The sequence below is a fragment of the Cryptomeria japonica genome, chromosome 6 (genome assembly GCF_030272615.1).
Source record: "Cryptomeria japonica chromosome 6, Sugi_1.0, whole genome shotgun sequence".
NCBI lineage: Eukaryota > Viridiplantae > Streptophyta > Pinopsida > Cupressales > Cupressaceae > Cryptomeria > Cryptomeria japonica.
In genome coordinates, this window is record NC_081410.1 from 389,603,653 (window position 1) to 389,619,948 (window position 16,296).

A 16,296-nucleotide genomic window follows, 5' to 3' on the forward strand; every position below is an offset into this window, starting at 1 on the left:
TACCTCCTCTAATAATCAGTCTTGCCTAGGTGGGGCTGTGTGACATAACTTGAGTAACAACATACAATAGGTTGATGTGCCTCTCTAGAATCATCCACTATAGGTCTACAAACCGAGATATGCTCCCATTCCCATATCTGCAAAACTAGGACACATGTTGCCATGCTCTTCCCCTCATGATAGACAATCTCATGCATCTCATGGTACATATGAGCGAGTAAGCATGAACCCCACCCTAATCTCACTGGATGAGTCAACAATCTCTCTAACATTCTACCCCATCCACATAAAAAACCCTGCTATCCTCTGTCAAGCATAACAAAACAACCTATCATGCCAGCTAAAATGCAAGCCATAGGGTACTCTGCACCATACCTGCTCATCAAATTGTCCCAAGTGATAGCACGATCAAGGATAGTCTCGTCATGGAAAATACATCTAAGAGCCAAAATACCCGGTCGTGGAGTAGAATCATAATCTACCTTATCTCCAGCAAACAAAATTCTCAATATCCTATAAATATCCTTCGGAGTGATCATCATCTCTCCCACCAGCAAATGAAATATGTTATGCTCAGAATGGAAATGCTCAACTAATGCGGTCAACATACCATGATTCCCACAGATATCAGGAATCTGTAATAAATATCCAGATCCATACAACCCTATGTGACCTCTCTATGCATCTGATAAATCATGCACTAATCTCATCGTCGACGAAAATGTACACCGAACTGAATATTAGGCAACTGAATCTGCAAAATCGAACACACAAATCATCAGTATGTGATCAAATTTGTGCTAAAAATCTAATAAACATGCTAAAGAATCTAAATTTACAACATTCAAAATAAAAAATTTCTCTTTAGACCTTCAAACATACTTGTTGTTTTTCATATGAGTTACCACAGACAAGTAGCAACTCGTACAAGCAAACACGACGACCCGCATGAGAAAACACTCTCATATGACAAACAATATCACGCCACATGATTAAATGGTCTCTTAAGCACATTTTCATATGAAACAAGGGTAAACACCAGACGACAAACCCTACATGCCCATACGATGAAACAAAAAATTCCAAAAACTCATACGATAAAGCGTATAACATCGAACGATAAAACGACACATTTCAACTTCAAACGAAATTCAAAATGCAAAAATTCAACAAAAATTCAAAAAATTACAAATTCAAAAGGCTTAAGATCGATCACTTACTGCTGGGGCATAGTTCCATGGTCGATTGTGTCATCTCTGGTGCTCAAATCGATGCTCTTGAATCAGAATTGCCATTTTTCTTCGCAGAAGGTTTTTCAAATTTTTAAACTTTGAGAGGTAAAAATGAACTGACAATGACACATTGAACCCCTTATATAGCCCAAACCCTAATTTTCAAACTTGCTCCGATGGACATAAAATTTGTACCCTTGACTAAATTGACTGTCCTAAGTCCATTTTCAAGATCGAAATCGAAATCCGATGTCAATTTTCTAGTCAAAATTTCACAACGTTGACCACGTAGCACTTTCATTCTCAAGTCAATTTTTGAATCATTTTGCACTCAATCCAATTCTAAATCTCAATTTAATTCTCAAATTAACTTTGATTTTAATCTTCAACATCAATCTTCGTGCTCAAATTATCATCACTACATCTTTCTATCTTTTCAAAATTGCCTAAAAATCGTTGTACCCTCGCTATCTTTCGATTTCGCTCCCGAGGGGGCATACTCATTATTATTATTTCAAAAGAGATTTTTCAAATCTTCATCTAAAGTCGAGCATAAATCTTTTCAGTAAAAAAAAAATCAACTAAACCTTGTTACTAGGGGCAAAGTTCTAAGGGTTTTAATGGAGTATTTGACTATGGATGGTAGATTTACAAAAAATTATAACTATCATTTCACTATTCTGAACCATTTTCATCATGGGGCTAAAATATCTTTGCCCTTCTATTTAGCGTCCTCTCTAAATGAGAGCCTTGCAGACCATGCTAAAAAGCCTAACTCTTACCCTTTAGCCCACCAGGGGCTCATACTGCTAATATATGAACATCTAAAGGATAAGGCTAGGGCAACCAAGGATGACCCATTGATCATTAGAGCTCATATCTCTGAGAGCTACAAAGACTCTGACTCGAATGGGGATCAGCGCAACACCTCTACCCACAAAAAAAGGAAAGCTGAAATAGAGCATGAGGAAAAGGAGGTGCATTGTGATGAAGAAGAGGAAAAGGATAAGGACATTGATACTGAAATGGAGCAAAATAAGGATGAGAACTATGGTGAAGGGGAGGAAGGGGGTAATTCTGAAAACCCTCACACTAACCCTAAGGGCTCAGAAAGTGAGAATGCTGCTCTGAATCCTAAGGAGTATGACAACCCTAACTCTGAGGAGACTGAACAGGGCAAGGACTCTGCGAACACCATCTTGGACAACGCCCGTAACTGCACTCTGGAATCCATCAATTTCCAGAAATGGGTTGTCGAAAACATCACCAGTATGCAAGATAAGCAAAGGGAGATGGAAGATAAGATTAATAAGCTGATTAAGAATTCTGACTCTGGGAAACAGAATGAGGATATGAAAAACAGTGAAGCTGAGGAGGAAATGGAGATGGAGGACTTGTTGGAGAAAGATCTAATCAAAGGGGACCTGAAACATTTGGAGGATGTTATTAGAAGTCTAAAAGAGCAGGTGGAGGAGGACAAAGACAACATCAACACCCAGATCACCCGTAATGAGAAGGCTTTGAAAAGCCTCATGAACCACAGCCTCCAGGTCCTTAAAGTTTCTTCCCAGAATATGAACGCTTTGGTGGATCATTTGGAAAAGAAAAATCAGGATAAGAACCTGGTAATTATAGAAGATGCTCCAACCTCCAGCCCCACCCACTAGAACCCTAGACGCAGAACTAGGCAGACCACTATTGGGAAGGACACCAAAATGAAAGAGAGCCAGCTGGGACAGGAAAACAATGACTTGAGGGAAGCGGCCAAGGCGATGATGCTCTTAGTACAGAATGTTTAGGAAACTATGAAGAGTTTTTAATTAACTTGTAATGTTGGGCTTGGGGCCAATTTCTTGTTGGCCTCTTGCTGTCCCTTTCTTTGCTGCTGGTCTTTTGCAGCTGTCTTCTTTTGTTTCCTTTTTGGATATCTTTCGAATGTAATCGGGTTTCGGGTCCCTTAAAACCTGTTTTTACTTAATCAAAAACTAAATCACATCGTATTAAGTTGAGATACTTCGATGTCAAATAAAACAATCTCTAGGGGCATATCCATTTTTGTCCTTATCTGAATCAATCTTCAAATCGATGTTTAGTTTCATCACATCAAATCAAGCTAGACATTCTCGATTTGCTAATTGGTTCTTGTTCAATCAAGTTCGAAATCGGTTTTATCGATTTGCTCAGTCGATTCTTGTTCAATCAAGTTCAGAATCAGTTTTATCTCTTGCTTAGTCTATTCTTGTTCAATCAAGTTCAAAATCTGGTTTATCTCTCACTGAGTCGATTCTTGTTCAATCAAGTTTAGAATCAGTTTTATCTCTCACTTAGTCGATTCTTGATCAATCAAGTTCGGAATCCATTTTATCTCTCGCTCAGTTGATTCTTATTCAATCAAGTTCAGAATCGGTTTTGTTTCTTCGCTCAATCTAGTTTAATCAAGTTCTAGATCGATGCTCGCTTCTTGATCCATCAAGTCCAAGAACGGTATCTCGTTCTTTGTCGATTCTTGTTCAATCAAGTTCAGGATCGGTATCGCTTTAATCAAATATGTTCAATTTCATCGCTTCAAATCAAGCTGAACATCTCGCTCTTCATCGGTTTGTGATCCATCAAGTTCAGAACTGATATCTATTTGACATCAACTATTCTTTGAACCAACGTGCTGCTCGCACATTAATTCAAAGAGGGGCAAATGTAATACCCTAAAAAATGGTCACCTAAACCGTGGCCCCCTAATCTCGACAACATCACCAAGGTCCTAACCAAAGGCAATTAAATCAACCTTGAGCACCTAATTAATTAATCCTTCAATCATTAATGTTACATGACAAATAAATCACTTTATATTAGTTAAATATTTATTTAATTAATTAAATCATTCCAAGTAAATCATTTTGATCAATTATTCTATTTATTTAATTAAATATCCTAGCATATTTAATTAATAAATAAATTTACTATTTAATTTACAAAAAGAGGAATTAATTTACAAAAAGAGATTAATTTACAAAAAGAATTAATTTACAAAAAAGGAATTAATTTACAAAAAGAGGAATTAATTTACAAAAAAGAGATTAATCACAAAAAGAGGAATTAATTTACAAAAAAAAATTAATTTACAAAAAAATGAATTAATCTACAAAAGAAAGAGTTAAATTGAAAACAAAAGAAAATAATTAAATTGAGAGAATAAATCAAACTTAAGATATTTCTTTTTCTAAAATTGAGATAACTTGAGAAATCAAAAAATAAATTAATTTGAATTAATCATTTTCTCTAAAATTAAAACTCAAAGCTTTTCTTGAGGAAAGAGGTTCAGTTGCATTGAAAAGGCTTTTTCTAAATAAAAATCTTGAGCAATTAAAGAAATGTGCATGGAATCACCTATTTTTATCTCAAGTGCATGGAATCAACTAATTTTATCTCCAATGCAAACTCACACTTATGATCTGAATGCATTCAATCAAGCTATAAATTGGAATCTATCTCAAGATTAACTTAATTTGGTCTCTCAATTATTTCAATTAACTTGGATTGTGCTTTTTCTTAAGGAATCTCAACCGCTCATTGTTAATCGATCTTTATAGTTGGTCTCTCTTTTGAGTCTCTATAAATTCAGCCCTTCATCTCTCATTCAAGACACCCTAGAGATTTATTGTTATTGTGCAATTTTTGCTTTGGAATCATTGAAGATATTGTGCTTTGAGATTATTGCATCTTAGTTTAGCTTTTTGCATATTTAGTTTAATCGTTATTGTTTGCATTCATCTAGCTTAATATTCAATCATCTAGCTTAGTCTTGCATATCTAGCTTAATCTTGCATCCATTTAGCTTATTTTTGTGCTCATATAGATTAAATCCTTCGTCTTGGTGTAGTCTAGTCACTGATATTGCTTAGACAAATATGAGAGCAAGTCTATACTCGCATCTTTTAGAAGGCAATAGGTTGATTTGTTATGGTTTTTATATTCATGATTATATTTGTCTAACCATGCATGCAATGACTTAATTGAAGTGTCGTGTCTTACAACTTGCAGACTTTATCCACTTTTCACACACACATTAGGTGGCAGAGGTTTTTCTCAAGAGGGTTTCTCCACATATATTCGATATCATATGTGTTGATTTTTATTATCATTATAAATATTTATCTATGTTAATGGTTAATCACATATTTGGGTTAATCAAATTTGTATACTTTAAGTTTATACTTTCATTGGACTTGTTCAATTGTTTTATTAACAATACTTCCATTGAATCATTCCTACATGTCACATATCTTATGGTGATTATATTATTTATTTATCATACATTTATAAGTTTACATGATATAGAGTTATTAAGCATGATATCTAGTTTGATTTTTGTCATCATAAAGAAGAAGGATCTAAGCATGTTTTTTCACATTAAGGCAACTTAATTTTTAGATTTGCATATAAGTTTCAGATTTTCATGTTGTAGTTGTCCAAGCCTTGTATCTCATCCTTTGATTGGTTTATTGGATAGAGATTGATCTCCACAATCTTTGGTATTGAACCTATATATCTTCTAACAAGGAGACCATGGGTCTTGCATCTTGTACTTGATTGATTGTATGCTTCCTATCAATGCCATTACAATGCATAATATCAAGAGGGAGAGTTCTATGATAGTGTGTTATTAACTTGTAATTATAATTATAATGGAGGGTCTCCAAATTTCTTGGAATTGGTAACTTCGATGCCCAAGAGGAATTCATGGATATTATTTTTTTATTCTTCTCTGCATTATGTGGGCTATTATTGTAATGACATTGAATAAGGGAGACTATTAAAACAAAATCAAAGATAGGGAGTTATGAAGCGTCTTTCTCAACACATGTAATGCCAATCAATTATTGCACACTTGTAAGACTAGGAATCAAACAAATTGAATTATAAGCTAATTAACCATATAAAACTCAAATCCATACACTATTATAATCTCCCAATAAAGCTTATAAGAAAAATGCATGAATCAAACAAATAACAATATTGAAATTACCTTCATACACCCATCTTAATTATCTACATTGTCTTTTGAAGCTTTCTTTCAAATAATGATATGTGGCTATCAAATTTTGCAAAGCACAAGTAATATTATGATCACATGAAAGCTCAAAGATTGCGATTTAAGGAAAAACGATGAATGAGGGTTAGTCAAATTTATAGATTGTTTAAATACCAATCAACAATGGAGGATGCTTGAGATAGATATGAAGATCAATGAATGAGAATGAATTCGAGGAATTGATTGAGAAGATTGAGGAGTTAACTAATTGCTTTAATTGAGTGAATTGAATGCATGATTTTAGTGAACTAGAATTGATTGATCAAAAGATTCAAAGTGAGTGACAATTAAGTGGTAATGTGGAGATGTTAATGAAATTAAATAATTAACAATTATTTTATTGTCTGCATGAGGATTTGATTAGAAAAATAAATAAATAATTTAATTCATGTGCATAAGGGAAAATTAAAAAATAATAATTTTATTTATTATTAGAAATATATTTAGAGAATGAATATTTAACTTAATATAGGAGAAAATATAGTTAGCTAATTAAATAATAAAAATAATTATATTAATGATAATGAAATGAAGAAAATTGAGTTAATTAAATAATTAAAAAATATTTAATTAATGTGCAAAGATAAATTAATTAAACAATCAAAATTATTTAATTAATATTAGAAAAAATAAGATGCTCACATAATTAATAATTATTTAATTAAAGTGTAATGGAAGGAAATCCATTTTTTGAATTATGAATGAAGAATGAAAATTAGATTAAAGTGATTTAATGGTATCCTATAGGGTCTAAGAAGATTTACTTTCTATTTTGGAGACTATTCAAATATACTATGTCTTCAATTTTTTTTACCATGGTATTATTATTTTATGGTAGTTTTCTAAGATTTCTTAAGTTATTATATATTGAGACTTGGTATGGTTATCATGAACGTATTCTCGTTTACTATAATGTTGTTAAATTGAAGAAGATTGTATGCTTTGTATTGATGTACTTGTTTTTACTTGATTGGTGCAAACATGATATCTTTTAGGTGGTTCTGGTTTTTCTTAGGAGGGTTTCTCCATATATATTCGTTGTCATATGTGTTTATTGATTTTTATTACTATTATATTATCCATGTTCTATTTTAAATTTAACAGTACTTCAAGTTTATGCTCTCATTGCTATTGTTTACTAATTTTCTCAACAACATTTTCTATCATATCATTCATGTCACATATCAATTTCATACATCAAGATTAAGTTTGTAACAATTAAAATCAATCATACAATATGCAACATTGATCCATACAAAATAAAAATAAAAATAAAAATTAGATTGTGAAATATTCTTCAAACTAAAAAGATAATTTTACAATATAAACAAATTATTCCAAAACAACATTAACATTATCTTGCTGCTTTTGTTGAAATTTTGACTTCTCATCGACTAAGATGGTTTGCTACTTATTCACTCTACCATCATTTCAAACAAATTTAACAAAGTCTTTGAGAAGTCAAAATATCAATTATATAATTTCCAACCCTCAATGCCATATACTAGAACAAAACAAAAAAACTTTTCCCCTGCTCCCTATTCTCTATGTCAACACTCCCACTCATTCTTTGAGCCTATTTAATTTGGCAACATACTTTGTGTAAAGCATTTATTTTCTTCCTTGTATTCCCCAAGTTATTTACAAATTCCCCTTGAGAAACAAAAGCACCTCCTCTAAAGTGGGCGTGGGCAGAGGAATATAAGGGAGTCGATCCATAACATGAGCGAATATATTCCTTTTTAACCTGAAAAGCATTAACTTCTCTTCTCTTCTCTTCCCAAGCCTTTGTTTTCTCTTTCTTCCGCTTCTCCTCGTCTTCCGCTATTCTCTGCACCCACCGACGATCGGAAATCAAAAAGAAGAAGAAGAAGAAAATTCAGAAAACATTTGTTGGCGATCCAGAGATCGGGGCCTGCGGATCGCTGTTAACAAGTTGGGGGATCTGAATGGCACGAATTAATAACAAGTTTGCCACGCAGAACCTCAACGACATCTTTGGAAAAAGGGAGCCCAAACCCCAAGCGTCTGCTGATAGCGCCACCGCCGCCGGAGGCCGAACCAGAGGCGGCTCTGCCCATGGCGGTGGCAGTGGCGGCATGCTGGTGCTCCGCCCGCCCGTTAAACAGCCGCCCATGCTGCTTAAAGACCTCAAAACCACCGCTACTTCATCTACTTCTGGACTGAAAAGGGACGTCCCGCCGCCGCCCTCTCCTCCACCGCCGCCGCCGCCGCCACCACAGGCTGAAAATCCTCCGGTAAGTTCGACGGGCCCTCCCAGTAGTTTTAACAGTAATGACAATAATAACACAGCCGAGCTGCCCGCGCCATCGCCGGCAGTGGAAATTTCAAGTTCAACAACAACGAATTTGACGGTTGCCGCAGTGGAAATCTCGAAAGTGGAGGCGTCGGATACTATTTCTCTGAGGCCGAACCAGAATCACCGGCCTGAAATTTACATTCCTCCAGCGGCTCGAAATTTGGTGGCGCAAAACACCCTTGACAAAACCAGTGAAATTTTACCTCCAAAGGGAACTCTAACCCCCCCTTCAGCAGACCCCGTTGTGAATGAGCCTGTCCTAGAAAAGGCTCTCGAAACGGTCGAAGACGAACCTCCTGGCCCTCTCGCTACCCCTGCTTCTGCCGAGGTTGTGAAACCCTCGCGGCCGGAGCCCTTCCGGCCGCCTCAACTTAGAGGCGATGCGGCCAGGAGAGTCGAGCCCTTGAGCGCCCCTTTGCCGCCCCTAGATGATTCCAATTCGAATTCAAACCCTGGCCGTGGCTGGGACAGGGACAATCCCCGTCCAAACAATTTTCAACAGAGGGGTAGAAGAGATGAGGAAGGGAGATATTCTAGGGATGTGCTGCAGCATCAGCGGAGGTTTGAAAGGGACCGGCGAGGTGGTGGAACCGGTGGTGGATACTATAACAGAGATGGGAATTCTTATCCATCGACTTACGCATACTCACGCTCTGCCCCTGAAGCAAGAAATTATGATATTGAGGTCATTCGACCTGGTTCTGGAGGAAGCGATCGGTACAATAGTGGGAACAATAGAGATTTTGCATACGGAGGCAGGCAGGCTTTGGATAGGCAAATAATGAGCCCCCCATCATATTCATACTGGGGAGAGGGACAAGGACAGGGACAAGGACATGCTAACTATGAATCGTATGAACACAGGCAAGACTTTAACAGGCGCAATTATAACAATAGCCAGTTCAAATCTGGTGGGATGAATCATCGAGATTTTCAGAACAGAGATGGCAACTACATGATTGGAAGAGATGGTGGGGGGCAACAAAGGAGGGACCAATCATATGGGAGATTTGGTCAGGGCCAATTCCGAGATAATTTTGCAGAGAAAGCACATGCTAATGGCAGATTTTCTGCTCCACCAAGAGAGCAGCAAGAGGGGGGAAATTTCAGGCAATTTCCAAGGATGCAGAGAGATAACTATGGTGGTGGTGGTGGATATCGATACAATGATCCTGCTCGTTTTGGGGGTGATGGTTACCAGAGGCCTAGATCCGGGGGATATGAAGGTGTTTCACCAAGGCCTAGATCAAGTGGCTATGGCAGTAATGCTGGTGCTGGAAGATTGGTTGGCTCGTCAGACTCAGCAGTGAGCAGAGGAAACTTCTACAATGGCCGGAGATCTCCTATTTCTCAGGATAAAGTTGGGCATAAGGACTTTGGACCTCAAGGAAGATACCAATATGATGGTTCCATGTCTAAGGTGAATGAGATGCAGAGTGTAGATGTTGGATACCAAAGGCCTAGATCTGGTGGCTATGGAGGTAACCTAAAATTTACTAGTTATCACTTTACTTTCAAGTAAGACCTGTATGTTGTAAATTATTGACTTTGTTGTTAGTTTACATCAAAAGTGACTATTTATGTTGGAATCTTTGTCAATCTCTATCAGCATAAACCCGGTCTTATATGATTATATTCTTTAAAAGTTAGTTTTTGAAAATTGTCAAATAGTAATGCATATTCTGTTTTGTCTAGGATGCACTCTTTGGACAAAAATACCAGTTTAAGATTTTATCCTTCGTTGTCAGAGAGTCCCTCCAGCATTCCTGATTATTGTGACTTGTGGAAGTTTGATTCGCCTCTTTAGAGCATTTCATTGACCTTTTCTGATCTGTTGTGGACATTAGTATAATTTCTTTTTTGTGTTCGACTTCGTAGGATAACTTGCAAGAGACAATGTTTTGATTGGTTCTGAGAAGGCATATCTGTGCATTAGCTTAAATAGGAATTAACCTGATTTCTTGTCGACCTCTATCGATATTAGTTTTGCCTGAGCTGAGCTTTCATACATGTCTAGCATGCCCAAAGTGTAATTCACCATGCAATACAATCATCTTATTGTTCTCTTGTTTCCAACAGGTCATTCTGCTGGGAGGTCCATGGCACCCTCAGACATGAGCAGATTTAGTAATTTTAATGGGCCAAGGTTACCAATTTCTAGAGAGACGTTGGATGAGGATTTTTCAAGGGGAGCACCAGATCAGTACCATGCTGAGGGTACATTTCCCACAGAATGTGAGGTCCAGAGTTTAGACTTTGGTTCTAACAGGGAATTAGAAAATTCCATGGATCCATTTAATGAGTTTGATTCATACAGGACAAGACGAGAAATTGATAAGGCAGAGTCAGGTGTTGATGAAGAGCATCAAAACATGGGTTGGGACAGCTCTATGGAGTACAATATGCTTAATTTGGAATCCGTGGAGAAGGGTGGGGGAAATGAAGATATGTTAGTAAAATCTGATCACAGGCTGGATGTTGAACAAAAGTTTTATGTGGAAGATAAAAGGCACTACTATGCAGAGGAAGATAAGAAGATAGAGAATGCAAGGAAAGAAACTGTAAAGCAGGACCAGCATGCCAAAGGAATCTCTCTTCAACTGAGGCAGGATGGAGGCCTTGAACAAGAAACGAGAGAAGAGATTACTGAAGTAGCAATAAACAGAGAACCAGTTTTGGAATCTGTCAATTCACATCCCATAATTTATGAGGCAAGTGGACAGCTAAAAGAAGAGCTTAACCCACCCAATATAGATTTTGGTTTACAAGAACAAGAGAAGTTGGCTGATAGGTTTGCATCCAGTAGAATCTCAGCTGGTCGTAATCCCAGGCTGGTTCAACATGATTCTACTTCCAACACAAGGCCCCGAAACTATCATGGTGGTCGAGATGCAGGTCCACAACCAAATTCATATAGCTCAAGATCCTCTGCTATGTCATGGAGGAGGGAGCCCAACGAGGTAAAAAATGGGCCACCACAGAGGTTTTCTGGTCAGTATGGGGATTATAATTATGGGCCACAATCAAGGGATTTGTCAAGCTCGGAAAGATACCAGGTAGGTAAAATTGTTTGATCTTTATGATTGAGTCTGGTTTTACTTTCATATTTTAAATTACCTTTTTAAATTTTTTTCATAGGAATTTGTTCTAAGTACGTATAGAGCTCATAGTTTAATAAATTAATTGAAAGGTTTACCATCTGCTTGCTAAGAACCTTGTGTTGTGTAACAGTTTCGACATGGCTAGGATATGATCCTTCATCTGTATCCAATTTCACCCTCCAAAATTAATGGATGTATTTGAAAGACCTAAAAAATTTCATGGTGTCCAAATCAAGAACATGATAAACCTGCATATCAGGAAACCTGTGAGGCAGGGGGGAAAGGAAATATTTGGATGTGGACAATTGTTTATTTTCAGCTTCCGAGAGGAATCCTTCAGGTTGGCCATTGTAGAAGGATTCTAAATAAGTAAGAGGAATCTAGGAAAGTATTTTCAATAATAGTATGAGATACATGGCTTGGGTATGTTTCATTGGCATGTTAGCATGCTTTAATGTGGTCTTCTGCTGCGCAGGATGGTTTGTAACTGGTACCCCAATAGGAAGTGGTAGTTTTGGTAATACTGGATGTAATGGTTTTCTGACTAAACACTTTAAAACACCAGATTTATGGTGTGAAGTAATATTTGACCTTATAAGAAGGGTCCTCCGGAAAATTTTATCCTTCTTCTCTTGAACTTGCACAAGACTTTTGGAGTTTCCACTATGGAGACATCATATTTATTTGCGGTGTAATCTCCTATGAAAATATGAGTGCAGTGTTTCTATTTATTTGTAGATAAGTTTTGCATTCTTTTCCGCATTAACTGGGCCTTTCTTGTAATTGCACAAGTTGATACATATTTGGCAATATTATGTTTGAAGAGCTTCTTAATCCTATTATCTTGAGAACACACACTTCGTGCTGGAAAGAATTTATGCTATGCACATCCTACTATGTCATGAGTATTAATCCAACATGCTGACTTCAAACAATGACAATTCTCTTGGAAATTTGAAGTAATATTCGGAATGGTGTGGTGTTTATTTGAACTCTGAACTTTGTTTTGTTTTGTTTATTAGAGCTAAGACCCTTCCCGCCTCAATGGCATGCCAAAAATCGGATCCTTTACGGAGAAAAACAGTCAATTTAAGACAAAAGTGGCACAATATCAATTGTCCGCTCTGAACATGCAAAATCTTTTATATATATATATATATATATATTTCCAATTTTTTATTAGGTAGTTTTGTACATTGTTGCCTTGTATTCTGTATGGTATCTTTTACTAAGACATAATTAAGAGAAAGCTGATGCAAGATAAATTATCTCCAGTGGACATGCAAAATGAAAAGCATAGAAATGTAAGAACTTATAGGGTCACTTTTGGAAATTTCCCACTGGGGTGTATATTGTATCATTATTTTAAAATTGTGCATTGCTGCCTTGGACTCTGACTACGCCATTTGTTTAGGGAAAGTTGATTAGTGCTCTTTGACCGAGTTTAGCCTTGTGCTCTTTGATCAAGTACAATCTTCAAGAAAGTTGATAAGTGCTTTTTGACCGAGTTTAGCCTTGTGGTCTTTGATCAAGTACAATCTTCAATTGAGTGTACTTTGTATGCAATACTGTAGAGGTTCTTCAATAGTTACTGAAATATTGTTTGCTGAGAATGATAGTTTGTAATCTTGATATTTCACAACCTTTTTAGAGCTGGGTTTACTTCACACATTGTTGTGTGGCAGATTATTGCTTTCATGGTTTAGAACTAGGTGATGTTATTTGTGGCTTATCCTTATAAATATGGTTTAACCACAATATTTCCATTCATAGCATGTCGGTAATCTTACGCCTTACCTTTACACTTATGATATCAATATAAAATGCATTTTAAATACTTGTTGAAAACATTTGTGCTTAGTTTCTGGAATTAATAAATGGAAGATTCGACTGAACAATAAAAACCATGCATTGGAGGGAAATGATACTTTTTGTGAAAAAACCTTAGCGTACAATCTAGAAAGAAAATTGGCCGGGTAATCCCTTTCCTGCACAATTGAAGATTTGAACCAACATCGGTTTTGTGACAGGTGATCTCCCCTAACCGATAAGCTAGTATATACTATATACTAGTAGAGAAACTTATAGCGAACGGATTGTATTGATTTTATGTTTCTAGTATCAAATATGCACGTATTAGACAATAATTTGTATGAAGAACTATTTACTGATTTGTGAAATCATCAATTATTACAATTTGTCTAATTCTGATCAACGTTTGATATGGATTTTACTATTTTAAACATACCCACAAACTGAAACTAAAAGAGGCGAGTTAAAAAATATTGATGTTATTCTTTTACCTGGTTGTTTTAAGACACTATTAAAAAGTTGAAATCGGATTTTATATTAAAAAAAAATTGTAAATGGATATCCGTTACGTGTGAAATGGATAAACCCTAACTTATTAGGGCGGTGAGTGGACAAAATTGTAATAATCAGTGCATTCCAAGGCTTTGTAATTTCCATGTAAGTCCTTTTTTCAAAAAATAGTAAACATGATCAGGACCTATACTCATATTTTTGTCAGAGATCTTCCATTTGCTATCCTAATGAGATGTACGAGGCTATATTTGACCTAGGTCATATTCACATATTTGGATCTAAATGTATAAATTCTTAAATTTTAGATTCAAATTTAAATCCTTGCTGATCTTTCCATTAGTTGTCATCTGATCTAGCACATGTTTGTGTGGATTTCAGTGCTATGTTGTGTTTAGTGACAACCACTATTCATTTTAAAGCAATCAATGATTATGGAAAAGTATTGTTAGAGAACATTCGTGATGTATACATAGTAAAGTTATGAGAGCATCATCATTTATGTATACTTTGCATATGCTTGTTTATTGTCTTCAATTGTTGTTTTAAAGTTATGGAATTGGTTCATCTAGGAGTTTGATCAAACGAGGATATATCCTTGCTTAGCAAGTTATCAATTGATGTCTATAAATGCCATACCATTTCAAATATAGGTAAAACATGTTTAGGCACATCAAATATAGTTACTAACTCTTTGCCAACTCATTTCTTTAGATTAGTTCAAATCCATATGCTAGATTAGTCCTATGGGTGTAGATTTGAACTACATAAAAATTATTCAATTTGTAGATTTTAAGACATTTGTTTGGACAAGGTCTTAAGTTACAACAAATTCATAAATCAATTTTCATCATTTCAGTTACATATTCTACTTTCAAAGTTCATCACACTTTCACACTCGATGTGCAACTTTATTGCATATTGATATATTTCAATGACTTACTCATGGCAAGCCCAATATAATAAAAAAAGCTCAATGAAAAAATATGTAGGTGGTTTCTAAGCATATCTCTAGGAAATAAGCTTTGGTAGATTTTTACGATTCTCTACTATTGCTTCATCTTCTTAGTGTTCTTTGGTTTTCTCTTATCCATTCTTTTGGTTTACCTTCTATGAGTGCAAGTAGGCAGCGATAAATTTGTCTTGCTTTATTCATTGTGAATTGTGCTCACAAGTTTTCAATCTTCATCTCATTATAAGGACATTAATGCTTTGTTGGTGGATAGAGGCAAGTGCAAAATGGATCAACCTAGGAATTGTTGGGAAATAAATAGGTTCAATACCAAAGGTTGTGAAGATCAATATCTATCCGATAAACTAATCAAAGGATGAGATACAAGGCTTGGACAATTACAACATGAAAATTTTGAAGCTTATAAGAAAATCTGAAAATAAAGCTGCCTTATGTGGAAAACCATAATTAGATCTTTTTCTTAATGATGCCGAAAATCAACCTACATATCATGCTTAATAATCACATCTTATGTGAACTTATAACAACAATGATGAATAACATCATTGTGAGATAATAACGATGAGACACAAGAACACCATGCAACAAAATTTACATGCGGAAACCTTTCCAAGAAAAAAACTCCACCAATAAGAGAGGTCAGGTATGCATAATCAACAATAAATGTGATTACAATACATTCACGTCCATTTTCTTCTTTGCCTCCAACATGGCAACGTCTTTGTACCTGTGAACAACCTCCTTATGCCTCCCACCTATCCTTGTTCCTGCAAATTAAATCTACATTCAATTGTTCTTCATACATTCTACATACAAAGCTCAATTAATAGAATGGCAAGAGCTCCAAAACCACCAAACAAGGCGTCCAAAGAAATCTTCTCATTCCAAATGACAACAAAATTGCCTCCACAAAAGTTGAAAGGACATTGGTTTTGGCTCCAATACTTTCTTTCCAACTTACACGCCCAATCTTGCAAGATAAACATTGCATTAAATTTAATAAATGATAGAATACTAAGAGAACTTTGTTGCCTCTTCCAAGTCCCCACTTGGAGAAGCCCAAAGGCCACTCATTTATCCACTTCTTAAGTCATTAATTATACGTGTCCACATGTGGGGAATCTCGGAATACAATATTAAATAATCATGTGCCCGTTTTTACTGCTGCTAGTGGAACCCATCACCCCTTTTGAATGTTTGCAAACAATAGTGAGAAAAAATATTAAAAATATTTTTCCAATACACTATAAGTGCCTTGG

General features: G+C 35.8%; 1 protein-coding gene across 1 annotated transcript; it reads left to right on the top strand.

The window, feature by feature from the left end:
- Nucleotides 1-7,935: 7,935 nt before the first annotated feature.
- On the top strand, nucleotides 7,936-12,473 carry LOC131038326 (uncharacterized). Its single transcript, XM_057970709.2, has 3 exons — nucleotides 7,936-10,122; nucleotides 10,721-11,697; nucleotides 11,873-12,473. The coding sequence occupies exons 1-3, from the start codon at nucleotides 8,271-8,273 to the stop codon at nucleotides 11,885-11,887; spliced, it is 2,844 nt and encodes a 947-aa protein (XP_057826692.1). The 5' UTR covers nucleotides 7,936-8,270; the 3' UTR covers nucleotides 11,888-12,473.
- The last annotated feature ends 3,823 nt before the right edge of the window (nucleotides 12,474-16,296 follow it).

What these genes read in the sequence shown, in the direction of transcription:
- LOC131038326 (XM_057970709.2), top strand. Translation starts at nt 8,271, where the DNA reads ATGGCACGAATTAATAACAAGTTTGCCACGCAGAACCTCAACGACATC. An exon ending in TAGATCTGGTGGCTATGGAG is followed by an intron (nt 10,123 to 10,720) that starts GTAACCTAAAAT and finishes TGTTTCCAACAG; the next exon opens with GTCATTCTGCTGGGAGGTCC.